At 55.2% G+C, this 27,210-nt stretch overlaps 1 protein-coding gene and 1 long non-coding RNA gene across 2 annotated transcripts; one reads left to right on the top strand and one right to left on the bottom strand.

Moving 5' to 3' along the window:
• Positions 1-92: 92 nt before the first annotated feature.
• Positions 93-6,694, bottom strand: LOC135330224 (uncharacterized). Its single transcript, XR_010392096.1, has 3 exons — positions 5,958-6,694; positions 3,804-3,907; positions 93-2,951 (listed from the first exon to the last, which is right to left on the bottom strand). It is a non-coding gene; the product is annotated as an uncharacterized LOC135330224 (long non-coding RNA).
• A 2,721-nt stretch (positions 6,695-9,415) lies between these two features.
• PRODH (proline dehydrogenase 1) lies at positions 9,416-24,144 on the top strand. The gene is made up of 14 exons (XM_026106897.2): positions 9,416-9,759; positions 9,836-10,044; positions 16,369-16,403; positions 16,772-16,921; positions 17,118-17,182; positions 17,633-17,749; positions 18,165-18,244; positions 18,559-18,640; positions 19,832-19,924; positions 20,019-20,165; positions 20,394-20,569; positions 20,657-20,755; positions 21,157-21,245; positions 22,868-24,144. The coding sequence occupies exons 1-14, from the start codon at positions 9,460-9,462 to the stop codon at positions 23,053-23,055; spliced, it is 1,830 nt and encodes a 609-aa protein (XP_025962682.2). The 5' UTR covers positions 9,416-9,459; the 3' UTR covers positions 23,056-24,144.
• Positions 24,145-27,210: the final 3,066 nt, after the last annotated feature.

Here is a 27,210-nt window from a genome sequence, read left to right as displayed (position 1 = left end):
CATCCTCATCCTGTTTTTTCTCACCCTGAGCTAGATGCCCTACCGTTAAAAAAAAAGAAAAATAGCGCAAAAAAAATCTTGTATACTCAGAATGACTCAGATCCAATTTTATTTCACAGCTATTCCTCTGGGGCTGGATTTGTTCTGTCTTTGGCCTCAGCTCCAAGGGGACTTCCTGGAGAGGTGATTCAACGGCCTTGGAGCGCTGCACAGTCCCTCCCGCAGCAGAAAGGAGCACAGCACTCAGCATAGCCTGTGAAGGTGAAAAGGCTCCTTCTGGAGAACTCATCAAGCCTTGCAGAAACAGGCTGGCTTGTCTCCCTGGCAAAATCAGAGTGCAAGAAGTCACAGGAGGGAAAAGGAGTTGAATCAGGTTTCCAGCATGTTCCATGATGAAAGCAACCTCATATGCAGCTAAGAGACATCTTCTAAAGTACAGACATGCTTGCTTTGGAAATAGTTGCCTGCGACTAGAGCCAGCAAAAAGATTCCAGCATCTAATTTCCACCAACCAGCTGTGGTGTGTTAGGATCGTTCTGGTGCAGCAATGGACAGCAGCTGCTGTGCACCACCAGCCAGTTGGCCAAAGCACTCCAGCTACTTCTCAGATGGTGAGGGAGTGGGATGAGATTGGTAGAACATCTATTCCCACAAGACGTGAAGCCACTACGATGTGCAGTTCTGGAATATTCACAGCTCCAGAGACAAGAAAAATTTAAGTACTAAACAATCTGAGATCTTGTCCTAGAGGACAGCACAGCCCAGCTGGGAGGAGTGTGGTCCAGTATTTAAGCTGGCCCTTGGGACAAGGAAAGCCCAGAGAAGGTCATTTGCCTTGGTGACAAAGTAATTTCTTTTGCCAGCAAAACATGAACTGACCTGAGCACAGCCATACAGAGTGGTGAAAGAAGGAGGGTTGGGAAGCAGGGAAGGGCTCACAGGAATGATACGGGGCCAGAAGGAACTGAGAATGGAGGATCTCTAAAGCACAGAAACAAAAAGGACAGGCAAGAAGAACCACCTTTAAGTCTGTCTGCCAAGTCCTGTGATAAAACCCTGCTCCCATTTGCCTGTATTTTGCCCAGCCTTACTCTTTTGGGCTGAAATTTTCTATCCTTGGGTCTTTTCCTTTCAAAGTTTCAGGGAAAACAGTTGTTATTTCTGAGCACAGCTATGGGGACAAGTGTTGAAGCTGAGACAGCCAAACACCCCAAGTCTGTTGGGAGAAACGATGCCTTTCATCAGAGCAGCAGATTAGTTGAAAAATGGATGAGAAGCTTTCAGAGAGCAAGTTCACTTTTTCCAGCTGTATCAGCATCTCTAATGAAAGAAAATGACTTTGTTTGGCCTCTGTTAAAAAAAAAATCAGTCACTCCAGTGGAAAGCTGTCACACCTCCAGCTTGTAGAATGGGGACTTGGAATTTTGCCTTCTACTGTCCCCAGGAAAATCTGCAGAAATTTGGCCAATGATGCTGAAAAATTATTTTGATTCTCATATATTCAGGGTGTGATTTTTGCTGGCAGCTGACAGCTCTGCTGCCCCAGGCCTGGTGGTGTACTCTCACAGCTCCTCAGCAGGACTGTCTTCCAGAACAGTTGCACAGGCTCTGTCTTGGACTCTCCCTCACATTGCAGTTCTTGGGGTGGCTGTCACACATGCAATGAACAGCTGGGAACAGCGGTCACAGGAACACAGAGCCGTGGGTTGTGAGGGCCTCTGGCATCTCTAGTTCAGCCTCCTGCTTGAAGAAGGCCTGTCACGAGCCAAGTGACCACAGGTCAGCTGTGACTTTTCCAGCCAAGCCTTGAATCCCTACTATGAGAGAAGTTCCACCTCCTCCCTTGTCTCTCTGCATGGCAAGAGCAAGGCATGACTGCGGTAAGAGAACTGGGGAAGAGGCAAGGACAGTTACAGGACACGTTTCCCTGCAGAAGCTGGGGGAATGGCCAGGATTTTTTTGCCTTCTGATGTCTGTTTTACGCAGAGAAGACAAGGCCATTTTGTCATGCCATTTGGCTCTCGATGTCATGAGTGGAGACAGGGAATCTGGGGTCCCAAATGCCTCCATACGGTGGAATTTCTTTTCACTTCTTCTGATAAAAATTAAGTGATTACGTTTAAAAAACCCATTAGAAGGAACTTCAAACATGCAAAATGAAGCACTGCAACCATTAGACTGAAAGATTGCATTCAGCTTCAAAAAAACATTTCCAAGCAGCATTTCCATGCAGTAAGATAAAACTTGAAGTGAGACTAGCCACACAGTCTGTTTTTCACAGACCAGATTCATCACACAGGATGGACAAAGCTCTAGGGGGATGTCAGGCTGTGAAGAAATGAAGATGGTCATCTTTATGCCCTTCTTTGGTGCCAAAATCAAAAGATGGGCAGCAAATGCTGCAATAAGAGAAAGGGGAGCTCAGGGATTAGGGGAGTGATGGTGAGGGACCTGCAGCTCATGATATGAGCAAGGATATATGGTTTTGGGTGCATATAGTTCACCATTCTCTCCTAATGCCTATGGAAGTTATGGATGCAAAAGCGAATGAACCTTCTTTCTTCCAGTGTCCCTTGACCCTTAGGTGCTTGTCTTCCTTAACTCAGGAGGAGGGGCTCAGCTGGGATCACACAATACAGCGAAGTATATGGAGCATAGACAGAGGCACATGGAGATGGAGAGCTCTGCCCAGCTCCTCTGTCAGATGATGGATGGCTTGCACACTGCCACTGGATACGCTTGCTAGGGAGGAAGTCAGGCACAGTCAGCACTGGCAGGCAGGCGTTCCCAGCAGGCTCAGTCACTCCTCACTGAAGCAATTCCTGCTTTTTATCCCTAGCTTGTCCCAGAATGTCCCTGTCCAGCCATTCACAGGCTGTTCCTGTGTGTCAGAGAGGTCCTGGTGCTGACAACTGCTGCTCTCCCTCCAGAGGTGACAGCTCCATGCTTCCCTGGGACATAAGAATAAGGTGCTAAGTTTTCTACAAAACATCTGCCTTCTAGGAAATTGAACATACCATTTTCAGTGTAAAATGATTCTGTGTTTGTACAGGGCCAGGAGACACTCTGGATCCTCCCATCCAGGATAAACTCCAAGTTCCCCGCATTACAGCATGTTCTGTTATGGTGGGGAAAAGGAACCTTCTGCTTTTAGAGTTTCTGTTTTGTTTTTGTTTTTTACTATTTTATCCCTTTCCTCCTATGAAAAGGGGGACGGCAGGAGAACCACAAAAGAGAGAGGAACAGCTTTCCCCCATTTCTCTGTGGACATCTCAGGAATGAATGGAGAAAGGGAACATTTTTATTTTTACTTTTTTTCTACTGGAAGAGAAGTCCAAGTGTCACTTTGTGCTGCCCCCCTCTTAATTAAACGCAGAGAAAGTTAAGAAGCAAAAGAAGTGACACTTGGACAAAAGAAAGTGTCAATCACCTGCTGTGAGCTGGGAATTGACCCATCACATGAACCAGACAGGAATCTGCCTGCTGAAAGGAGCCATCTCTGTGTAGTGGACATCAAGGCTCTGTGACCAAAGGGGCTTTGCTGTGTCTGTAGCAACCCTCAAATCGATGAGGTTTTGCTGAGAGACATCTCTTCTTCCTGAGGCACAGTAATTAAGAGTGTATTTTTAGAAGAATGAGACACCACATTAATCAATAAGGAACAGCCAAGTTCTCAAAGGTTGCTTGAGTGAATCTGCTTTGGCCTTGGAATTACTGCTTATCCCAAGTCCACAGATTTCTGGCTGCCCCCAAAAAACTGCAGGTAGTCCTGCCCTGAGCCCCATCACCCCAGGCTCTCATACCCACACCAAGGAGGTCTTCAGTTTGTCTTTTCGGCTGGTCTGGCTCAGTGCAAGGAGCCCATCTCTGCAGGCCTGGAGAGGGGGTGCTCTTTGCAGGCGTTGGGCTGCAAAACAGGATGGAAGGAGCTCTTAGTGCCTGCACCATGAAAGTCACCTGTGAGGAAGCTGACTGCTTTGGAAAGAGGCTCCCTGGCCTCCAAGGGTGAGCTGTCCTCAGAGCCAAGCTGGCACTGGGCTACTGTCTGCCAGGGTTAAATTCTGCCTCTCTCTGTGCATACTCCTACCTAAGTTCATTTCTCATCAGCAACTCTCGATGCTGGCTGGGGGGCAGAGGGAGAACAGCCAGCCAAGTCAGGGGGCAGACAGCCCCCACCAAACAGTCCTGCCCTCCCTGCCCAGGGCTGATCACTTCTGCTCTCAGCCACATCTCCCTAGGCCTGGGCCTCTCCATCTGCAGGGGAAGCAGATCCAAGTGGCCCCTTCTCTCAACCCACCACTGCCTCTGCCACCGGCTGCCCCGTGCCAAAGCACTTTTATTTTTCATCTGCTCTTCCCTGCTGCTTTCCTGGGAATGCTCTCTAGCATGAGGTGTTTAAATCATTTATGAAGGTCTAAAATAGACCTGGCTCCCTTCCAGGTGTTCTGGCATCCAGATTCCATAAGCAACCTACTAGCCAAGGGAGTCAGCTTGGAAAAAGACTTTTTATGTCTATTCCCTAGACCCCACTTCCACAGAAATCTTTAAACATGTTCATTTCTCGTCTTAAGTGTGGCAAAATTGTTTTAGGCATTTGCTGACCTTCCTTCTTCCCCAGACACTTTCAGTCATCTCACACAACCCACCTTTATGCAGGCTGAGAGCTCTGTCTGACAGGATCTGAGGGCTGACAAAAAAACAGAGGGACCCTCTGGAAAAAAACAACCCAGGAAAGTCTGAGGTGCATTTCTCTGCCCTCAGATATTTCCCAGGTGCCCTTTAGAAGGCAACCTCTTTTTTTTTTTTTGTACAGCTTTGACATTTCTGGAGATGGGAATTCACCAAGGTATTTTCTCTTGGCTGCTCAGCCACATCAGATCTTCAGGAACTCAGAGGGAGAAACGGAAGGAGTCTGACATTTATTTCTTACGCTGCAGGTGATTCACTGAAAATCATTTGGATGCAGGTAGAAAATGCCAGGAAAAGGGGAGCACTTTCTCAGCCCAATCCAGATTCTGATCCCATCTGCACTGAGGGAGCAGGGTCCTGGAAGGTGTTGAAATTAGGTCTGTGCTGACTGCTGTGAGACGTGAGGGAGGAGCACCACCACATTGCTTTCCCTCAGCAGTAACAGCAATAGCTCTGCAGGCAGCTCAACTGCTCTCTTCCCTACACCCAAACAACAGAAATGTCCCAGGAGCTGGAGGTCTTCTCCTGGGACGCCCTGGGTGACCTCCAGCAAGTCCTCTAAATTTCTTGCAGCTCATTAGTAAAATCAGATATATATTTAGCCATTTGTCCTGTAGAGGTAAGACATGAGTGCTCCACAACTCAGTATGTCACCCTGCCGATGCAGCGTTGGGATGCTGGGCCCCGTGCTCTAGTGGTTAAATATCCAGGGACTCCTTTAGTACCAGAAAAAACTGGAAGGATGTGTTTCCCCGGCTCCAGAAGGTGATGGGCTGCCTTCTCTGCCAAGGTGCCCGTGCAGGGCTGGCCCGGCTGCTCCTCTGCGGCAGAGCACAGCTGAGCAGCGCCAGTAGCTGTCTGTGCTGTGCCCCTGGCTACGTACACGAGCCGTGCGAGAGCCAGAGCTGCCCGGAGGGAGGGCACCAGGGAGGCAGTGGCACTACTTGGAGAGGTTAGAAAGAATGAGCTTATCACCTAAAAACACACCCTATTGTTGTGGGGTAACAGTCTCAATCCTGTCCTAGCACTGAAAGCTCCTCTGCACCGCGTGTGGGCTCTGTTCCCATGGATCTGTCAGTGTGGGTATTGCAGGGTATCTGGGTCTTCCTGAAGAGTGTCAAGGGAGAAGAAGATGAAGCGTTTCATGGAGAAAAATAACTCCCTCATCAGATTACGAGACATATCTGTCTCATAATGAGACATGAGACCAATCTGAGAAGAGCCATTCCCACCTCTGCCCACAGCCCAGCCCATGCCCGGCCATTCACCTGGCAGCTGGCTCCATTCCCTCCCGGCTGTTGCTGGTGCGTCTGCTGCTGCCCTGACCCACGCCAAGGAAAGTCTGGTGTTCCTGGCCATCCGTCAGTCCAGCACATCCGACTCCAGAGAGCACATCTGCCCTCGGCACTGCAGCTAGATGTCAGCTCAAGGTCTGTGCTGTTCCCTATGCCCCTGTCTGCCTCCTGGCATAGGGGCTTTGGCCCTTACTGCCAGTACAGGGTGGATGAGGGACAAACTGTCACACGTCTCCTGAGAACATGCTTCTGACAGCACAGTATGGAGTGTCACCGTTACCACATCCCAGGCACCAGCTGGGCGGGGACTGGGAGCCTGGGGCAGGGCTGGCAGGGCATCAGGACACATCTCCTGACATCCTGGCCTCTGAGTGGAAGTGGCGTCACAGCTCTGACGCTGGACATGAGACAGGCGTATGATCAGCTTGAGAAACACCAGGTCAACGAGGATCTGAATCAGCACTCTCCAGGGAAACCACGGAAGAGATTCTGTGAGCACAGGGTGCACATGACAGCGAGATGTGCTGGGAGCAGGCAGGGCTCACAAGGGCTGGCAGAGCTCCCAGAGCTCGGGGGGAGAGAGGGTCCATCCTCTGAGGCCCCAGGATGAGGCAGGACTGCCCCTAGCTCCAGAGCTAGGGTGACTCTTGGAGGAACTGGTGCCAAGAGGATGAATGCTAAAGGCCTCCATGAGGAGGAGAAGGGGAAGGGACTGCTGCCCTGCTGCCACTGCCCTCTGCCCCCGGCCCTGCAGAAACTGCAGCCTGCCATCCCTGTAATCCCAGGGCCAGATGGAAGCACCTCAGCTCAGCAAATCCCCCCCGGGAGCGTTACGTGCAGCTGCAGCAGAAAGCAGTTCTCCCCCTGGCCCCAGGCAGGTTTCTGCCCAGCCAGACTCAGCCCATCAGCACACAGAGCACCAAGGCCATTAGCAGAGGCTGCCAGGGCTGCCCCAGATTTCTGCTGCAACACAGAAGGAGCAGTTTTCACCTCACAAATTTCCCTCTCAGGTGCCGTGAGTGGCTGTTGTAACTTGTTGCCATCTGTTATTTTTGCTGTGTCAAAATGCCTCTCCGCTGCACACCGGCCCATGAAATATGCATGCGGTGTCTTCTTCCTTTCCAAACTGTCATTGCCTCCCAGACTAAATCCCCTTCTTGCCTATTTGTCTTGCATTGATATTTGTTTCTTTGCATCTTATGGGTTCTCAGGCCATCAATAATAGACTCTCCCCTGGCTGAGCACCGTTGCTGGTGCAACTAAGTACACCCACTGAAGGACTCCCCAGTTTTCTCTGAGGAAGGTGTGTTCTTGTTCCTGGAGCACGTTCCCAGGGCTGGATACAGCAGCTTGGCTACATTCGCATCATATCTGGTTCCTGTGCCTCAGACCAGGCTGGACTCCACAAGTCCAGTGCTAAATGCAGCCACCACGCTGGCAGGAGCAGACCCTGCACATGCACTGTCCTCCCATTCACCAGCAGCTGGACATGGTGGGACATCAGGACAGCGGCCTGAAGTGCAGCAATGAAGTCATGGCCCTGGGGTCCCGGGAACTGGTGGTCACTGCTCTGCAAGACCACGGTGGCAGCTGGGGGCTTTTGGGAAAGGTGAAGTGAAGGGGCTGAGCGGATGTGACAGGGCAGAAAGGCTCAGGGCCAAACATCTTGGGGTTTCTAGCACAGGAAACCCCTGGGGCTGAGGACTCCGAGGAGCTCCCACATCAGCCAAATCACACCGTGTTGGACCAGGTACAGCAGGAATGAGGAGAAGAAAGAGAGAGGGCTGAGAGCTGGCAGGCTGGGAGGCCAGACACTGGTTCCCAGGCAGCACCACCTGCTCAGGGAGCCCCTTTGGCTTGGGAACAGCACGCTGCAGTTGTGCTCAGACAAATCCCGTCAGATTTCGCTTCCATCAAAATGTGGCTTGTTTTTACATTTTGCCTCTGCATCCCAGCTTCGAGACTAAAGTTCTCCTGAAGACGCAGACCTGCTCGTGGACACAGCCTAGCTTTCACAGCCCTGGGGACTTCTCAGACCCCGTGGGGCTGGCAGCACGCTCCTGCTCTGCACGGCCAATTAGCCACACTCAGAACATCAGGCAGATATTTCCCAGGGATGACTCAGGTGAGCTGATCCCGTTAGATCCTTCCAAGGGAATTTTCTCCATGATGCCTTGATGAGAAACAAGCTCCCCTCCAGCAACAGTGAGGTCTGGTTGTGGCTGCTGTTCTAACAGAAACAGGGAGTTACAGCTAGACCTGCCAGCAGCAGCACTGAAGCTAGAAAAGGAGCAAAAGTTCAGGTTGACTACATGTCATAATTCTAAAATGACTGCAGCTGTAACATCTGCTCCTTAAGCTTTAACGCAACTCTGCATAATTTTAACTTTTTTTTTTCCCCTCTCTTTAACAGGAGTGCACACTGCTGCCTGAGACTCCATGCGCTCAACCTCATCGCAGTAAGGGACTTCAAATGAATTAGTTCACTGTGAATAGCATGAAAGGGTTAACGCAGGGCAGGAAATATTTTTAAAGAAATGGATGCTTTTCGATTATTGACTTTTTACGCAGGTCTTTTATGGGTGGCAATGCCATTATTTGTTTCTCAGCCTTTTCTCTGGCTGACTCGAGGGAAGCATGGGACATACTGAAAAGAAGCCTTGCAAATGAGCTCAGGGAACCTCCGTGATTTCACTGTTAATTACAGCTGGGGGAACTGCAGGAATGTCACTGCCACGGTGTGGAGGAAACACTATTTACTGTAATTGTTCCTGTTCTGCTAGCCTTATGGTAACTATACGTCATTGATACTAGGCAAAACTTAAAATGCTTAGATCTTGGTGGACTGGGGGATGTTTTGGAAAACCGCTTTGCATCAAAACTTAAGAAGCCCCCTCCAAAGGAAGTCTTTCTCTTGCTGCTCCAGCCCAGCGAAAGCGTGGTTTTCAGACCAAGCAAACACCTGCAGGTCTGCTGCACTGTCCGCTCTCGTCCTGCCTCGCAAACGCCGGCTGCGATGAGCATTGCTAGGCACAAGATGTCACTGAGGAGCCAGAATGAGGAGGTTCAGTGCAGCCGCGCATCTGCCCAACTTGATCTTCCAGGGAAGGCGAGAGCTGGGGCTGCGGAAGCAGGGACTGAGGAGGGGGCACGGCTGCAGGACCCGCAGCTATAAAAAGGTGCTGAAGAAAGGGAGGGAGGTATCTGCTCCCCGCTCCCCGCGCCGAGAGTCGCGGGCGCAGCCGGCAGCGGGGCAGGGGAGGCGCCCAAACCCTCCCCGGCGGCGCGGGGGGGTCAGCGACGGCTCACGGCTGCGTCTCGCCCGTGGCAGCCCCGCCGGTGCGGGACACGCCGCCGGGGCCGCGGTCGCGGGGCGGGGCGGCGGGGAGGCCCCACGGGGCGGTGCCGGCCGCGGGGGCGGGGGCCGGGCGGGTACTTAAGGCGGCGGCGCGGGCGGGCGGCTCTCCCGTGCCCCATGGCGCTGCGGAACGGGGCCTGGGCGCTGCCCGCAGCCGCCGCCCGCCTGGGCGCCCCGCGCCGCCCGCGCTCCTCGCCCGCCGCCGCGCCCCGCCCGCCGCAGCCCGCGGAGCGGGGGGCCCCGCCGGCCCCGGCACTGCCTCCGCGGGGCGCCGCCCGGCCGCTGCCGCCGCCGCCCGCCGTGGACTTCGGGGACCCCCGCGAGGCTTTCCGCAGCAAGAGCAACGCCGAGCTGCTGCGCGGGCTGGTGGTGCTGGGGCTGTGCGCCGTGGGGCCGCTGGTGGAGCGCAACCGCGAGGTGGGGGCGCCGCGCCGGGGGGGGGCGGCGGGCGGGGGGGGGAGACGGCGGCGCGCTGACCTCCGCTGTGCCCTAGCTGCTGCTGCTGGCCAGGCGGGTGCTGGGGCAGCCGCTCTTCGAGCGGCTGATGAAGATGACCTTCTACGGGCAGTTCGTGGCCGGGGAGGACCAGGAGGCCATCAAGCCCCTCATCAGGCGGAACCAGGCCTTCGGCGTGGGCGCCGTGCTGGACTACAGCGTGGAGGAGGACCTGACGGCCGAGGAGGCCGAGCAGAAGGAGCTGGAGTAAGTGCGGTGCCGGCGGGCCCCGATGGCGCCGTCGGGGCTCCGTGCCGCGGCTCCCCCCGGAGCTGCGGGCCGAGGCGGCGGGGAGCGGCCCGGAGGGGCCGGTGCTGGAGCCGGAGCTGCCGCCGAGCCGGGAGCCGCGGGCGGTGCCTCCCCCCGAGGGCACCGGCCGCGCCGCGCTCCCGCGTGGGCAGCGCCGGCGGGGCGGCGGGAGGGGGAGGAGCACCGCGTGCTGCGCCCGCCGCCCGCTTTGGCCGGGCTCCCATTGGCTGCCCGCGCCCAGCCCCCCGCTCCCATTGGCTGCGGCGCACGGACCGCCGTGCGTCACGGCCTCGCCTCCCGTGGGCGATTCTGGCACGGCACCGCCCCCCCAATCGCCCGTGGCGGGGCGCTGCCCCTTCCCCGCCCTGCTCTGTGCCCCGGCCGCGGCGCTGCCCCCGCTGACGCCCGGCCCCGGGGGTCGCCCGCCCCCGCACGCGCTCTGCCCCGCGCTCCTGCCCTCCGCCGGCCCCAGCCGCCAGTAGCTCCCCGCTCGGAGCTGCGGTTCCCGCCGGGCCCCTCGTCGCCGAGCTCCCGTCGGGGCGATGCGTGGGCCGCTGGCAGGCGCGCTGCGTGGCCGCCCTGGCGCCGAGGCGGCTGGTGGCGGTTCCCATGCTGCGGACCGGCCACGGGCGCAGGAGGGAGTGATGCTGGAGCAGGATGGGTCCCATCTGCAAGCAGCTCCACTCAGCATCCTGCGTGCTGCATGTCCCAAGGCTCAGCCAGGCTTGGGCTGGAAGCAAGAGTGGAGGAGCTCAAAAGCTCTCCCTGCCCCGAGGCGTGAGCGTGCAGCCCAGCTTGACCCTGTCCTGGGCAGAGCTGACCATGCCGGAAGGCTGGAGATGTGGCGCTTCCCAGTGCTGCCTTACAGCAGGCCCCTGATGGTGCTGGTGTCCCCTTGTTTGGTGCTGGTACACAGTGACAGGTTGCAGTCTCGTTGAGTAGTGTTAAAAATAGACTAGGAAAAAGCATTAGCCTGATATGCAAACAACTGGTTTCGGGTTAGGAGAGTGCAGGTGGTGGTGCTTCTGGTGTTTGCATAGCTGCCGTTTGGGACTGCTGCTCTCCCGGAGTGCAGCCAGCTCTGCTGGAGCAGCCGGCATGTCCCCACTCACATGATACCTGTGGTCATGCTCCTCCCAGCGAGACTGTTATCTCTCCTTTCCACTTGGCTGCTGTTTATCAGTATCCCCTCACTTGTCACAAGCTCAGAGGTGGCCCTGCCTGCTGCATAAGTCGGTTGGCATAAAAGTCCTGCCCCTCCAGGGCCTGCTGTATAGTGTTTCAGCTGCATGGGGGGGGAATGTGATCCAAGACCATCCTCAGGACTTGGAGATAACTTAACTTTTTTTACATAAAAACTTCAAAATACACCACTAGTAACTTGGGGGAAAAGGAGAGTGGTTCTTTTCAAGACACAAAGTGGTGTTTTCAAGAGCAGCTGAATTGTGACTGCTTCCCTGGACCTGCAGCAGCAGAGGCAATGGACACAGTATGTGCAGAAACTGCTGTTCCAGCCCTGCTCAGCCTCCAAATGGGGTTTGACTCCCCCAGCATGACCCCAGGCGCTGGCTGACTGGTAATGTCGATGCCACCTGCATGCGGAATGAGGGAGCCCTGTTTGTCCTTGGTGCCTGGCTGGCCTTGCTGCAGTCTCCTGGTCTTGCCATGCCTGTGTTACCACTTTCTGTTGGTGACCACCAAGGGCTTTTACAGGTGCAAACTGGGCCTGCAGCTGTCTGACTACTGCAGAAGGGTGCTGGTGTGTGAGCAGTGTATCTGGGCTGTGCTGCTCCCCTGAAGCAGATCTGGGATGGGCATGTGCTGGGAACAGCTGATACTGCAGCTGGGCTTTGCAGGCCAGCTCTGCCTGCACTGTGTGGGTGTTTCCAGCTGTGTCCCAAGCAGGAGAGCTCTGTAGAGCCATGCACTGATTCAGCAGCTCCTTCAGCACTTAATCCCTCCATGCCCCAATGTCACCCTCCCTCAGCCCCAGCAGGATTCACTCAAACCAAATCTCATAAATGGACAGGAAAATATCCCATCCTGGTGGTCCTCCAGGGATGCTGGGGAGTGGGGACAAAGCCCAGGGTGAGGTGTTTGTGGCACTGTGGTGTGCCCTGGCCTGTGTCAAGCACAGCTTCGCATCTGCTCTGTTCAGAGGCAGAAATCCGAACTGCTGATGCTTTTGACAGTGAAGCTACTGAACTTGGCTGCGTGTGGTTGGGAGGCTGTGAGCTGTCCAGGGCTTGTAGCTTTTAAACGTGAGGATTCTGGTTCAACTCTAATGTGAAAGCTTCAGGGCTTTACTCCCACTGACAATCCAGGATGCAGTACGGTAGAAACCACATACATAGGTCTTTTGGCTGCCTCGTGCTGTCTGCTGTTTCCTGAGGCAGAGCTCATGCAGTTAGAGACTTGCTGGGCTACCAGTGTGAGCCTGCTCCTCCAGAGCAAGCTGGAGACAGCAGCATGGAAATGCCTTTTCCCCAGTAACAGGCTGTGATTGCTCCTTACAGCAAACCCTCTGCCTGGAAATATTAATGCAAAGCAGGCACTGGCTTATCTGGTGTTGGCTGACCCTGGCGCTCCAGCATGCTTCCTACCTGCTGCAGGCTGGTTTCTGCCGCCCTGCCTTGGCTGGCACCCAGTGCTCTGACTTGTCCCAGGAGTCCTTGACCATGTCCTCAAGGTGCAAGGACCAGAGCTGGGGTGAAGTCATGGTGATATGGCAGGTCTCCTGCAGGCAGGAGGTCCCTGGCAGGGGTTGCTGCTTGCTCTTTGGCCATGTGTAGGTTGGGGGTGTTGGGGCCCTGGCAGCAGCCCCAGACTGCCGCTGGGGAGGCAGTGCTGCAAGAGTGGTGGCAGAGGGTGGGGTTTTGGATGACCTTCTCTGCCAGGCTGGAAAGGTGACAGCATGCACGCTTGCAGGGGAGGAGGCAAGGCAGCTGGGAAGGGGCTTCTGCCCCATGGGGTGAATGGAAGAAACCCCCATAGCAGGGCTGATCATGCAGCCTCCAAGCTGTCACTGGCCTGTGGGCTTCCTGAGTCAGAAGCTGCATTGGGATTGTAACAGCTGAAAGATCTCCTCAGGAATCTGTGGTCTTCCAGAGCCTGCTTGTGTCTTGGCCTCTGGCAGCATGTTTCACAGTGTGGGTACCGTCCTCCCCACCAGCACTCACTCCCATTTCAAACCTGCTGAATACTGCCACAGACACCCTGTGAGTGGCTCCACCAAGCAGCACTTGGACTTTGAGCAAGCTTTGTTTCCTCTAGAGGTTTCTTGTGTGGGCACCAGATATCTGCTGCAGCAGAAGAATTCCAGTCTGGCTAATCCAGCCTCACAGAGCAGCCTCCTCCCCTTCCCTCCGCCTGCTCCAGTGCTTTTGCCACCTGGAGAGACGGCTGCACAGAGGTGCCCTGCGCTCTGCCTGGGCGTGCTGTGGATCTCTGTGGCAGCAGAATGGTTTCTCTTTAGTCTTGATAACAGGTTGTGTAAAGAGTTGCTGCAGCACTGGACTGGTGTGTGTGAAAAAGCTTGCTGGGGGGGGGGGCAGGGTTGAGGGACTGTTCCTGCCAAATGCTTTACTTTATTCTTGCCTACATGGTTTTATCCACTGCCCATAGTTCAGACCTGAGCTTCCTGTGATCATTATATTTGCTTTGGATGCGATAACTTGGAACAACTTCTCCCTGATGGTGGCTCATTCCCTTTCTCAGACCCATCTGCTGATGGGCAAAGCAAGTACACTGTTCTTCTGGCACCTTGCCGTAACCTCCAGTGTGAAATGGATTGTTACCTACTTACTCCTGACAAGAGAACCTTTGTGTTTCTCCTGAAACAGCTTATTTGAGCCTGATCAAAGCTTCCTGAGAGCCCAAGTCTGCTGCGTCAGCTGAATTAGTCTTTCACAGCAATCCAGCAGACTTGTTTTTCCCTCACTGCTGCAGTGATTCTTCCCCACCAAAGCAGAATTGTGCCAACTCACTTTAACACTTTCTCTGGTTTGGTACTGGAAACTTCTAAAGGTGAATGTCATGTTTGCTAGGCTGTGAGAGTGAAGTGAGTTACATACTGCAGTTTGCAGCTCAGCAAGCCTGCTGTTAGAGCCTGTTACAGCTTTGTTCATCACCTGCTCTGCAGCACCTTGAAGGCCTGATCTGTGCTGTACTCAACAGGTTAGGGCTTTTGTATGTAGTGCTGCTTGTATGCTTTGCTGTGTGGGCATCAGTTCCCAGGCCCTGACAAGACCTGATTCTGTCTTGCAGACAGTTCCTTACTAGTTACAGCCTACTAGAAGTTTTAGGATAGTGCATGGAGCTGCTTCTGGCTCTGGGACATTTGCTGTCTGTTGGCAAAAGGGGTGGCCAGGTATAAGCTAACTTCAGCTGGTCTGGGTTAAGTGGCATTTGGATGCTGGCTTTGCTAGCCAAGACTAATATTAGAAATAAAACAGACAGTATCCAGGAAGATCTATTTCTTCAGCTGGAAGAAGGAGTCTCCTTTATTTTGCTTGATGCAGAATAATAAAGCAATGCCACCATGTTCACTTTATATGCCCTCTCAGGGAACAAAGGACTTGTTACAGTCATGCAGCAGGAATGCTGCTGGAAAGGGTGTGTTTATCTTCAGGAACACAAAATGCTTCAAATTCAAGGGTGTTTTTTGCTAGTTCAGTTATATGCATTCACTCTGCATAGGTCTGGGGAAGCTTTGCATTCTGCTGCTTGTCTCTAGCATCTCGGATGCTGGATGCAAGGGCTCTGCCCTTGGTGTGCTCTGTGATTAGGGCTGTCCTGCTGTGCTGCACCTGGGACCTGCCTGCAGGGCACATCTCTCCTGACCTATCCTCAGAGTCCCAGCAGTGTGTCCAGCTGAAGTCTTCCACTGTGACATGCTGTTTGCTCCAAGGGGACCTTCTATTTGTTGTGGCCCCTGCTACTGCATCTTATCCCTGGATATATGTCTTCTCTCCTTCCTTTCTTCTACTCTTTGTATTCAGAGGCAGAAAGTTTCTTGACCTGTCCTGGGGGTAGCAAAACTGTGGAGAAAACACTGCGGAACATGACAGGCTATGGCACCGTGCCTGCTGCAACTGATGAGCTCTGGCTGCTTCTGCCTTGGTTCATGTGAGGCTTTGCTGTGCTTTGAGCAATGCAGGATTGTTCCTGGCTCTGGGGACCCTCAGTAGAAGGAGGGCTTATTTATGCTTCCAGCAGCCCCTAATCCCTGTCACAGGGTTTCCATGTGGGTGAATTTGTTCTGTGACAGGGTTGCATGCCTCTCTGATCTCCTGTGAGAGGCCCTCTGGCTCCTGCTGTATGGGTTTCCTGCTCTGCTCCTGCTGTGCTTCCCTTTAAGGCCCTGTTCTATGTGTCCTAAGGGAAGGCCACTTTTGGGATGCTGACTCTGGAGCTGCGCAAGACAGATCTTCTGGGAGGAGACAGCTCCCGAACTGCTAGGGGTCACTTTCTGGGGGCTGGCAGCATTCTTGTTCCCTGCTCTGAGATCCGTATCCATGGGCTGAATTTAAGGTGTCAGTGAGGAGGAAATCATGATTTGGCCGGCGTCGGCCTGCTGGGACTGTCAGACCCCTGTTATATCTGTGGTGCAAAATTTGGGCTTGAAATGACGTGCGAGGTCAGCTGGAGTTGAAGCTGAGCCTTGTTTTGTTTGTAAATTGTTCACTAATGCTTAGGTGAAGTGTAGCAGGACAGCTGAACTGCTGGCAGGAGATCCTACAGCCTGACAGTCTGGAAAAGCCCTTTGCTTGGTGAACGGCACCTGGTGCTCTGCCAGGGTGCGAAGGCATTGGGCCAAGGTTTGACATGAATGGTCCTCCACTGCAGCAAGGAACACAGGCTGCTGTGGCCAGAGACGGGGCACCCAGCTCCACCAGGGTTGACTTTGTCCTTGCTTTGGGGTGGACATCCTTAACTGCAGCTGGCCTGGGGTTCACTATCCCTCTGGATCCCTTGCCAGTGCTGTTCCGAGAGCAACTCTCGCCCGCAGGATGGAACACCCTCCCTGTGCTGTCACAGGTTCCTGAGTAAAGTTTGCTCAGATATTGAAAGCCCTCTGCTTCCACAGGAGCATTTGGGGCATCTGATCTGCCAGTGGAGGTCGAACTGACCAAAGTGTAATGTGTTAGTGCTAGGATTGCGAGGGAAGAACAGCCCTGCTGTGTGGGCTGGCAGCAGGGGAGCCTGGGGAGCTGTCCTGCTCACCAGCATGGGGTTCGGAGGGTTGCTGATGTGGCCCTTTGTTTCTGTTTCTTTTCTTAGTTCCTGCACCTCTGCGTCTGAGAAGGAGATGGGAGGTGAGTGAACCAGCCTCTCCTGCTCACAGTAGATAGTTCCTGCCTGAAGGTCCAGCCAGTCTGGATGCTGTGGGCTTGGCATGGAGGAAGGACCCAGATCCCACAGCCTCAAAACACAAGCTGGTTGAGAAATGTTGAGGCACTCAGCTTCTTATGCCAACACTGTTCCTCAGCAACAGCTGAGTCCCTGCTTGGGCAACAGAGTAGGAAGGACCCATTCTGGCAACTCTCGTATGGTCCAAGCCAGAGCCTTTCTTCCCCAATGCCTGCCCTGAGCCTGTGGATGGGAAGCAGGAACTCCCTGAGGAGGCTTGTAAGAGCTCAGAGCTCTGCAGAGGTGCACAGCCCATCTCTGGCCTCTTCCGCAGGAGCAGAGCAGAGGGAGAAGCAGTACCGGGTCCATCGTGGATTTGGAGATCGCCGCGGCGGAGTCATCAGTGCCCGCACATACTTCTATGCTGATGAGTCCAAGTGTGACCAGCACATGGAGACCTTCCTCCGCTGCATTGATGCCTCAAGTAAGTCCTTGACATGCCCTGAGCCAGCTCCACTGTGCCTTGGTACTCAAGGGAGGCCACAGGCAGCTGTCCTTGTCCTCTGCAGCCCCTGCCTAACTGGCCTGTCTGCACAGCCTGTCCCCATATCTCAGATAACTTTCTCCTGCCTAGGAGCTCTTCTTGTCTAGTCAGCTGTGTGCTTTGTGGTTCTGTCCAGGTGGTAGCTCTGAGGACGGTTTCTCAGCCATCAAGCTGACAGCACTGGGCAGACCCCAGTTCCTGGTGAGTGCCTGGGGGTGCCAGGGCTGTATAGTGGGGAGGTGGGGAGAATGCCAGGCCATGGGTGACACATCTGCAGGGATAGGTGCCCTGGCTCTAACCTTGGCATGCTTGCTGTGTGCGGCATCTCTGCTGGTGGCAGAGCAGAAAGGGCTCCAACAGGCTGTTCCCTCTGTGCCTGAGACCTTCTGGGAGGTTCTGCCTCAGCCTTTGGGAGCACACGATACAAGAGTTTAGAAATTTAGAAGTCCCCACATGAGGCTGCGAGTGGTCTATACTAATAGGCGGCTTGTCCAGAGGTGAGGATCCCCCTATTAGAGGCAGTATAGTCTGGGTCTGCTTGCGGGGCCTGCCTCAGGCTGAGCAGGGTCCTGCAAAGCCCTGGCACCACGACAGGCTCTGAGCTGCCTGTGCACCAGCATGGGCAGCTCACACCAAGCTCTGATCCCACAGCTGCAGTTCTCAGAGGTGCTGGTGAAGTGGCGGAGGTTTTTCCACCAAATGGCTGCTGAGCAGGGCCAGGCTGGGCAGGCAGCACTGGAAACGAAGCTGGAGGTGGAGAAGTTACAGGTGAGCTGGGTGATGTCTGAGGGACAAGGCTGTGCTGCCTGAGGGCTGGCGGGGGGGGCACCTACCACCAGGCACGAACTGCTGGAGATGGCTGTTTTCCATAAGGCTCCCGGAGCAGCTCTGACCTGTGATGCCTCTGGACTGGTCCCTTCATACCTGGCTTTGTAGCCCAGCGTGGTGCTGTTACCTCCAGACTTGTCTTTGCCCTGCCTTTCCCCTGCTGGTTTATTACTGTCCTCAGTTGATGGCCTCCCACTCATCCCTTTTGCCATGACCCCAGCCCTGTGGTGCTCCTCCTTGGACCCACAGCCATGCTGGAATGGGGTGCTCCTTGTGCTGGCATAGCTCCCCACACAGTGGCCCTGGGTGTCTTCCTACCCCTAGCATTGGTACTGACACTCCTCTTGCTTGGCAGGAGGCACTGGCCAACCTTGGCATTGCGACCAAAGCAGAGAGTCAGCACTGGTTCACGGGCGAGAACCTGGGTGTGAGTGGGTAAGTTCTCTGGGACCTGCAAGGTGCTGTGAGATGGGCCCTGGGGGACTTCATTCAGCCTCCCCCAGTTCTTGGGGTGCAGTCAGTGCAGCAGCAAGCGGAGCTCTCCAAAAGCCAGCACTGGCTCGGTGTGGGGCCAGGGTCTCTCCAAGCAGAGGAGGTTCTGGTGGAGGTGACTAGATGGTCAGTGGTGCTGTGTGTGGCAGAGTGGCAGATTGTACACCCTGCATGCTGGTGGGGGGTGGGAGCTGGTAGAGACTTCCTCCCTCTGCCCCAAGTACCCCATGGGTACTGACCTGGCTCTCTGCTCACAGCACCGTGGACCTGCTGGACTGGAACAGCCTGATCGACAGCCGCACCAAGCTCTCCAAGCTGCTGCTCATCCCTAACATGCAGGTGGGTAACTGTTTTGTCCAGGCTCAGGCCCCTGAGCAGTGCTGCGGGCAAGGCAGTGCAATGCAAGACATCTCCCTGTCCCTCCCTGGTCCCTGGCTGTTGCTCCAAGGTCAGGGTGCTGTGAGGACTCTTCCTCATTAGAGATCTACTTTCTTCTGTCTTTGGCCTCCAACCTATGCCTGGGGCAGGAGCTTATCCCCCTCCCTGTGGGAGGAGGGGTCCTCCATTTTCCATGGGGACCAAAGAGTGGGTCAAAGCATGGAGAGCTGCTGCAGAGCTTTCTGTGAGCCTCGTGCTAAGGGATGTGGATGAGCCGGCCAGGAGCTAGGCAATTGCATACCAAGATAGGACTGGGCAGGGCTGGCTGGGTGCTCTCGCATGGTCCTGCATGCACGGCCTGTCCCTCCTGCAGTGCCCTGCTTAAGGCAGAGCCAGGCCTGGTGCAGATCTGGCAGTTGCAGGCCAGCACTGGAGAGGAGCGCAGGGGAGGGGAAGCCGGATAGAAGGGCGGCAGTGGTATCTGTGCTGGCCAGCAGCCCTTGAAGGCCTGGGGAGGCAGTTTGAGGGGACAGGTTGTAGGTCTGATGGCCCTGCCTGGCAGCTTGCTCACAGCTGTGACTGCAGCACTGGCTGGCATTGGTGCTGCTGGAAGCCAGCCATGCTCTAATCTGTGGTGCACAGGCAGCTCTGGGGCCACGTGAGCACCTGTCACCTCCCTGCACAGCTTGTGCCAGCTTCCTCTCCTGCACGGCCACGTCAGCTGCCGCACCAGGCCTGCAGGATGGCCCCTAGCTTAATGGTGCCCCATCAGTGTGGGTGTACACTGGTGTGCTAGGCACTGCTCATGGCTGTCTTGGGGCAGCACCATCACTGGGAACCCACAGCTCTCCTAGGAGGCCAGACTTGCTTAGACACCCATGCCCAGGTGTCTACCCCAGCTTGGGGAGGGTCTGTCCTCATCTTTCTGTGCCTTGCTAAGCAGCAGCCAGGCCTGTGGGATGGGCATCCTTTGCATGCTGTGCTCATCACTGGGTGCTGAGGAGTTGGGGCAAGCAGCAGTTCTGGAGATGAGTGGCAAGTGGCTTCCTGTGGGGCTTTTTCTCTGTTTCCAGGCCATAGGCAGCAGCTTCCTGCAGCACTTTTTCCCCAGACAGGGAAAGTGCCATGGGCCCATGGCTGTTCTCATTTCAGACTGGTCAGCTTGAGCCTCTGCTCTCACGCTTCACTGAGGAGGAGGATCTGCAGATGAAACGGATGCTGCAGAGGATGGATGTCCTTGCAAAGGTCAGATGCTGGGCTGGGAGCAGGCCCTGCTGCAGAGGGTGATGCATTGGCAGGCAGTCTCAGCAGCCCAACCCCTATGGTGTTCACCTTCCAGAGGGCCACAGAGACCGGTGTGAGGCTCATGGTGGACGCAGAACAGTCCTACTTCCAGCCGGCCATCAGCAGACTCACCTTGGAGATGCAGCGTCGTTTCAACAGGGACCAGGCGATCATCTTCAACACCTACCAGTGCTACCTGAAGGTAAAGCCCTGCAGGAGGCTGCACAGGGTCCAGGGTGCACAGTAGGGGAAAACCTGCTGGAGCATGGATCCACGTGCCTTCCCCATGGATCCCATGGAGACCTTGGCTCCTGAAACCATGGCAATGCAATAAGCAATTTGTCGTTACTCCAGGGCTGGTTCCTGGAGGTGCAGGGCAGATGTGGCACTGATATGATGACAATGCACTGTCTCTTCCACCTGGTGGCAGGAGGCTTATGACAATGTGACTGTGGACGTGGAGCTGTCGCGCCGGGAGGGCTGGCACTTTGGCACCAAGCTGGTCCGTGGTGCCTACATGGAGCAGGAACGGAACAGAGCTGCCCAGATTGGCTATGAGGATCCCATCAACCCCACCTATGAGAAGACCAGTGAGATGTACCACAGGTAGGGGATAGTCCTAGCTATATTCCTCCCATCCTACTGGGCACAGACTTAGGCAGTCTCCCCACACAGCCCTGTACTACCCTGCAGGTGCCTGGACTATATTCTGGAAGAGATCAAGCACAGCCGGAAAGCCAATGTGATGGTAGCATCTCACAATGAGGACACAGTCAAGTTCACCCTGCGCAGGTGGGAGCTGGGGAGGTGGTAGAGACACAGGCATGTTCCCAGCCTTGGGCCTGAGGACCTGGGGGAGGTGGGGCTTGGCAGAGCTATGGTGAAACTTGCTGCTCTTCAGGTCTGTCCTCTGTGCTCAGGTACTGTGATCCTATCTTGGATCTGGTGCTCAGAGACTTGGTGTGGGGTTAGAGCTGGGGCACAGCACAGTAGCCCACAGCAATTGCAGAGTGAGCCCCATGGCACAGCCCAGAGGCTCTTAAAACTCCTCGAGTCTTTGGAATAAGTCATCTGGCTGGGACATGGTCAGTGCCTTGCTGTTGTGTTCAGAAGCAGTGCCTGTTTTGTGCGTGGGATGCGCTGTTCCTGCCTGCTGTCTCTGCTTTTCCCTAACACCAAGGCATGGCTTGCAGGATGATGGAGCTTGGGATCCATCCCTCAGAGAAGAAGGTGTACTTCGGGCAGCTGCTGGGCATGTGTGACCAGATCACTTTCCCACTAGGTGAGTGCTGCAGCTCCAGTACCTGAAAGCGGGGGGACTCAGCAGGCATGCTCCTGTTCCATTCTCCTCCGAGCTTGGAGACCCTGAGACCTTACTGAGCAGTTGCTGAGAACTAGAGCCATTGTGGAGTGCATGGGACCTGAAGGGCTGATGGAGCAGGGCTATGGGTCTGTCCTGATGAAAGCAGGGACTGCCTGAGGATGATGATGCTGCCTTGTTGCCTGGACAGAGAAGTGGTGAAACTCAGGGGGAGGCTGGCACTGGGGGAGGGGGATGCCCTGTGCTGGAAAATGCTGGGTGCTATGGGGAGCGGTGAGGGGGAGGCTGAGCAATGGGTTTTGAAGCTCTTGCATGCAGCTACCAGTAAACAAAAGGGCTGTGATATCTGGGGCTGGATGATCCTGTTCAGTAAACAGTTCTGCTTTTCCTTTCCTCACCTGGGCTGGTGGGTTTTGGCAATTTGGACCCTGTTGCCCATTGTTTTGTGCTGTCAGCAGGCCCCAAGGAGGCAGGGAGATGGGTCCTGGCAGATAGCAAACACTTTGCTGTACATCACTCCTTGGTCCAGGAGTGTTACTTTGCTCCTCTGGAGGAGTGTCAGTGCAATGCGCAGCTGAGTTCTCGGCGCTCTGCTCTCCTGTAGCTGGATGGGGACAGGCTGTTGAGTGACCCCAGCCTAGTCTTCTCCTTTCCAGTTGTTCCTGGCCCAGGCAGTAGATTAGACATGTTAGGGGACCGGCCTCAGCCCAGGCAGACTGAGGCATGTGCAAAGATCCAAATAGCCCAGCCCAGACACATGCAGGTCAGACTGATCTCCCTCCCTGCACAGGTCTCCAGAGTGGAGACCCCAAGGCCAGGATAGCAGCATGAGGCAGACTGGGCAATTGTCCAGCATGGATACTGCTCTGTCCTGGAGTTCCCCTAGCAAGCTGGATTTGGCTGTGTGTCTGCAGTCTCCTCTGGTCATGCTGGAAAAATGTGTTAACTTGATGTTTCTGGTTGAATGCTTCTTGAATTGGCTGGGCCCTGGCTGCCAACATTCCCAGGGCTCCCAGTGACCTTGGCCCTCTCCTCTCCGGCTTGTTCCCAAGCTTCCAGTGCTGAGCAGGAGGAGGGACTTGCTTTTGCTTTCTTCTACCCTGGACAGGCTCATCCACATCTGTCTGGGCTGCTCTCAGACTTCCCCTCTTGACTGTTTGGCCATGTCCTCCAGCCAGTGAAATCAGCTGCCACCTGCCCTGCAGCAAAGGACTTGCTCCTGATTACCTGAGCCCTCCAGAGCTGGGGAGCTGGTCTCACATGTTGTCACTGCCCCATTCCCCACTAGCTCACATCTCCATGACCTGTCCATAAATCATGGCAGGCAATATGGAGTGGTCTGGGCCCCTCTATCTGGGAATGAGCCCAGTGGCTTAGCCCCCAGTGCGCAGCTCCTCTTCCCTAGCTGCCTGTCCCACTGGCTTGTTGCCTTTACCCAGGAGGGAGAGATGTCCAGCCCTGTGCTCCTGTTGCAGCAGAGCCCAAGGAAGACGGGAGAGCAGGGAATTAGGGAGGCTCTCTGGCTCAGGGCATTTTCATGATCAGTCTCTCTCTCTCTCCTTCCCTCCCTCCCCTCCCTCCAGGTCAGGCAGGCTTCCCTGTCTACAAGTATGTGCCTTATGGCCCGGTGAATGAGGTGCTGCCCTATCTGTCTAGGAGGGCCCAGGAGAACAGAGGCTTCATGAAGAGAGCGAACCGAGAGCGGGACCTCCTCTGGAGCGAGTTCAAGAGACGGCTTTTTGCAGGCAGCCTCTTTGGTCCGAACCACTAACTTCCCTGTCCAGTGGGATCTAGATGTGGCACTTGGCTCAGCCTGTGCCCGTGGTGAAGGGTTATTGTGCCTTTGTGTAGAACCACTATCGTGGTTCCCTTTCCTAGTTCTATTGCAGTTTTTTCACCCAGAGGCCTTTGCCCTGGGCAGAAATGTGCTCTTGTTGCTGTTTGAACCACATATGCCTTCTGGAGGTCACTAGTGTAGGGCTGCCCTGACTGCCAGCTGGAAATGCGTAGAGGCATGTCCCTTCTGCCCTGTGCCTGGCCCGAGCTGCAGCCCCGGGCCTGGGCTGTGGCTGGGGGAGTGCAACTCAGATGCTGAAGATCCCCTGCTTTGGTGAAAGTTGTCCTGGTGCTTTGGTGTGGTGAGCTTGAGGGTGGAGGAGCAGCCCCCTGCATTGAAGCATGTGCTCAGCGCCAAGGGCTCACTGTCCCCAGCCCTCTGAGCCAGCAGCATGGGATGACCAGGGCCAGGTCCTCCAGCAGAAGCTGTAGCTTGACCTGTCTTCCAGCTGCATCAATGCAGATGTAGAAACTGAGGCTGGTGAGATGACCAGTGGAAGGTCACAGGTGGGGCTGGCAGCACTGGGAAGTGGCAGAGTGCGGGTGCCTCCTGCCTGTCTGTGGCAGCTGATCCCAGGATATACTCACCAGCTTTGCACAAACTGGAGCCAGGCTCCTCCTGAGCAGGGCCGCACTCTTAACGCTATCCTGCTGGGCTGAGTAGAGCCAAAGCTTCCCAGGGCTGTAGGTCTTTGCATCTTCCACCCACAGCCTGAGCTGTGCCATGCTGGCCCTCAGGCATGTGGCTGGGGCAAACTGGGGAGCGGAGCTGGCTTTCACTGGTCACCACGCTGTTCCTGCCCTGCTGGCAGGGGCAGACCCTGGCTGTGGGTGCTGCCGCTCTCATGCAGGGCGCACACAGTGGTGGGAGAGAGTGCTGTGCCAAACCTGTGTTGTGAGCCGGGGAAGGCCCCGGAGGCTGCGTGCTTCCCGGGGAGCACCTGGGAGACAGTCTGCATCTGGCTCACTCTACCATGCACTGGATTTGTGGAGAATAGTGATGATTAAATCGCAACTGTTCCCAGCCTGTCTCTTGGATTTATTGGGTGGCTGTCATGTGTTCTGCCTTGCTCCTCTGATCTCCAAAGTGAGAGTTGGTGCCCGTTCCTCAGCCCCCCACAAGCTTCGTGCCTTGGCCTGAACCAGTGGCCAGGGCTTGTGGGACAGAGGCTGAGCTGGACTGGACCAAGCGACTGTGGCCTGTTCCACCTAGGCCAAACTTGCCTGGCCCTGGAAATGGTGGGGGCTGCAAAGCTATCTGGGAGCTGGTTTGGGGACTAGGGGGGGGCCTGGGAGCCTAGGTGTCTCCTCAGCCCAGACTTTTGAGGACTGCTTTCAGTGGTTGGAGGGGTGAGGGCTGTCCTGGGGCTGCTCGGAGCTCCCTGCTGCCTGGGGAGAGGGAAGGCAGCTGTGTGTGCAGCTGGGAGGAGAGGCAGTTGCCATCCTCCTGCTGCCTGACTTTTGGGGGCCATGTACCCTGGTTTTTCTCTCTGCCATGGGAGGAATGCTGCCTGTACCCTGGCTGGCTGGCATACAGTTGCATGCTGCTCCCTGCAGTGTTTTCACAGCTTGGCCAACCTCCCTCTGTGCCCTCCAACAAGCATCCCCCTGGGGTGTCCCTCCACCGCTCCAGTTGTAGGGCAGTTTCTCCTCATTCCTCCTGGACTTGCATTTGGCTCTGTGAGGCCATCAGCACCTCTGGGCTTCCCTCTCTGGCAGCTGAGACAGTCTGCTTCTCCCCCCAGTAGTTTTCTCCACTTCCCCTTATGAGCAATGGCCTTGGCAGAGCTTACTGAAAGCTAAATGGGGGAAGTATGGGCCTCCTAGACATACTTCCCTGCTGCCTTTTCTCTAGCTTATAAAACACATGGAGGGCAGGAAGCATGGCTGCAGAGCATCTGGGACATGGAGCCAATGGTGTTTGTACTGGTACAGGCAGCAGCAGGACTCTGGGTATTTCTGGTAGGATGGTAAATGTGGTCCACATGCTGCATTGCCTCTCCAGCCCCTTCCAACCATTTCTTGTGGAGCGTCCCTGAAGCCTGTGTTACGTGGAAAGATGGCTCGGGATGCTAAGTCCTGGACTCAAAAACTCCTTGCGTCCTCAGTGCCCGGAGACCGGGGATCTGGATGCGTAGAGGGAAGGCTACTTTGAACTGATAAAGGAAGGTGAGTCTGAGTGACTCAAGCTCTGCTTCCTCTCCAGCGGGGAGGGGCAGGGGATCCTAATGCTCGCTCCAGCCAAACTCGTGGAGGAGTTGGTTTCCCCTTCTGGGGTGGGTGCCGCAGCAGTGACCGTGGACACACTGTGCCCAGGAAGCTGCTGAAAGTGTCCACGCTGTGTACGTTTGTGTCCTCAGCAGAAGGGAGGAAGTGGCATGGAGCGTGCTGCTGCCACAAGGCCTGCTCTTGGCCAGCACTGCTGGACCTGGGATGGGTTCAGTGCCTGAGCAGCTTTTGCCCACTGCAAGCACGTGTGGGTCTGTGTGAAGATGAATGCTCGCCTGCCCAGCAGCTGTTGTGAGAGTTATTTGTGCACCTCTAGGCAGCTCCACGTGCATGTAACATGCTTGTGTGCTACTGCTTCCAGGGCTTGTCTGTGGGATCGGGGTGCAGGGTGCTGCCTGCTGTGTACCCAAGGTACTGTGTGGCCTTGCAAGACCAGGTGCCAATGTAACACCCCAGTCTCTGTGTTCCCAGCAGCTTTTATCCATGCTCAGCCAGAAGCAGCAGCCATTCCTCTTATTGGTAGGCATGTTGTCCATACTAAGCCCTCCCTATATGTCAGGCATTCCTTACCCTGTCCTGTTTTAACTCTTGCTGCTGGAAGCTGTGACCTGCCTGCCTGGAGATGTGGGAAGGTGAGGCACGAAATGGCTGGGCTATGCTGTGAGCCACGCTGCAGCGTGCTTGCTTGCAAGGATGCTGGTTACGGCAGCAGGGGGAGTCGCGAGGGAAGAGAGCTCGTGTCTTTGCAGAAATGATCTCTGCAGACTTTCGCTCAAATGCTGTGAGCGACCCGAGCACGCGTGAGCTGAGGCTTCTTCCAAGGACCAGAGCCTGTCTGCGTCCCAGCAGGATGGTGATGAGCACCTCATATCGAATGACTCCCCTACTGACCCGTTGTGAATTTTTTCTCGGTGAAACAGCTGCAGGGATTTTTGAAACATCTACAAGACAGCATATTTTTCCTTAATTTTTTGTTTGGAAATGCTTCAGTGTTTTTTTTTTTTTTTTCTCTTTTGTTGAAATTTTCCAAAACACAGTTCAATGGGAGGCAGGCACCTGGCAGAGCAGTTTCAGCCCAAACAACTGAAGTTCGAAAAAGAAATTGCAAACATTGCTGTAATGGAAAGCATCAAGACAAGCTTGTGGAGAGCTAACGTGGTCCACTCTGCCTCTAGTCATGCTCAAAGGCAGAGGCAAAAGCCTTGCTGCTACTAGAGGGAGAAGCAGGGTTGGTAGCTGGCAGAGGGATCAAGACCGGAGTCTGCTCTGGCAGCCCAGGCAGAGCAGCCCTCTTTCCTGGCACTTTCCACACACTGATGGCCTTTCTTGCCCTGTCCTACCCAATAAACCTGCATGCTAGCCCTGCCACACTGCCTCCATATCCCCTATGGTCCCACCAACAAGGCCAGCTCCCTTACCATGCCGCATCCCACTTCAGGCACGATGCATGTGTGCATACGTGTCTCCTCTCTAAAGAGTGTGGCTGGGCATGCAGAAGAGGACATGCAGATGTAGCGGGCTGTGGTTGTGTTCATACCTGCGTGGGGTGTGTTGTGTGTGGGCAGGCATGTGTGGAGTTGGATGCATGTGTGTGGGCCTGCAAGAGAGGGAGTTGAGCCACATTAGAAGGACAGACTGGGGAAGAAGTGCAGCAAGCCAGCCCAGACCAGGGCTATTCTCCAAGACACTGTAAATCCTCCCTACACCTCCTTTCCACAGCATCCTCAGCAGCTTCCCCAGCCAGCTGCATCTACAGGACTGGCTTATCTGCTAGTCACAGGTTGTGCAGAGCCATAGCCAGGTGAGCCACATGCTCAGCCAGCTACAGCACAAACCTGCTCTGGCTTTGCTTAGCCCTGGG

Source organism: Dromaius novaehollandiae, chromosome 17 (genome assembly GCF_036370855.1).
Source record: "Dromaius novaehollandiae isolate bDroNov1 chromosome 17, bDroNov1.hap1, whole genome shotgun sequence".
Lineage (NCBI taxonomy): Eukaryota > Metazoa > Chordata > Aves > Casuariiformes > Dromaiidae > Dromaius > Dromaius novaehollandiae.
The sequence above is the reverse complement of the archived record's forward strand: the minus strand, read 5'-3'. Positions and strand labels throughout refer to the sequence as shown.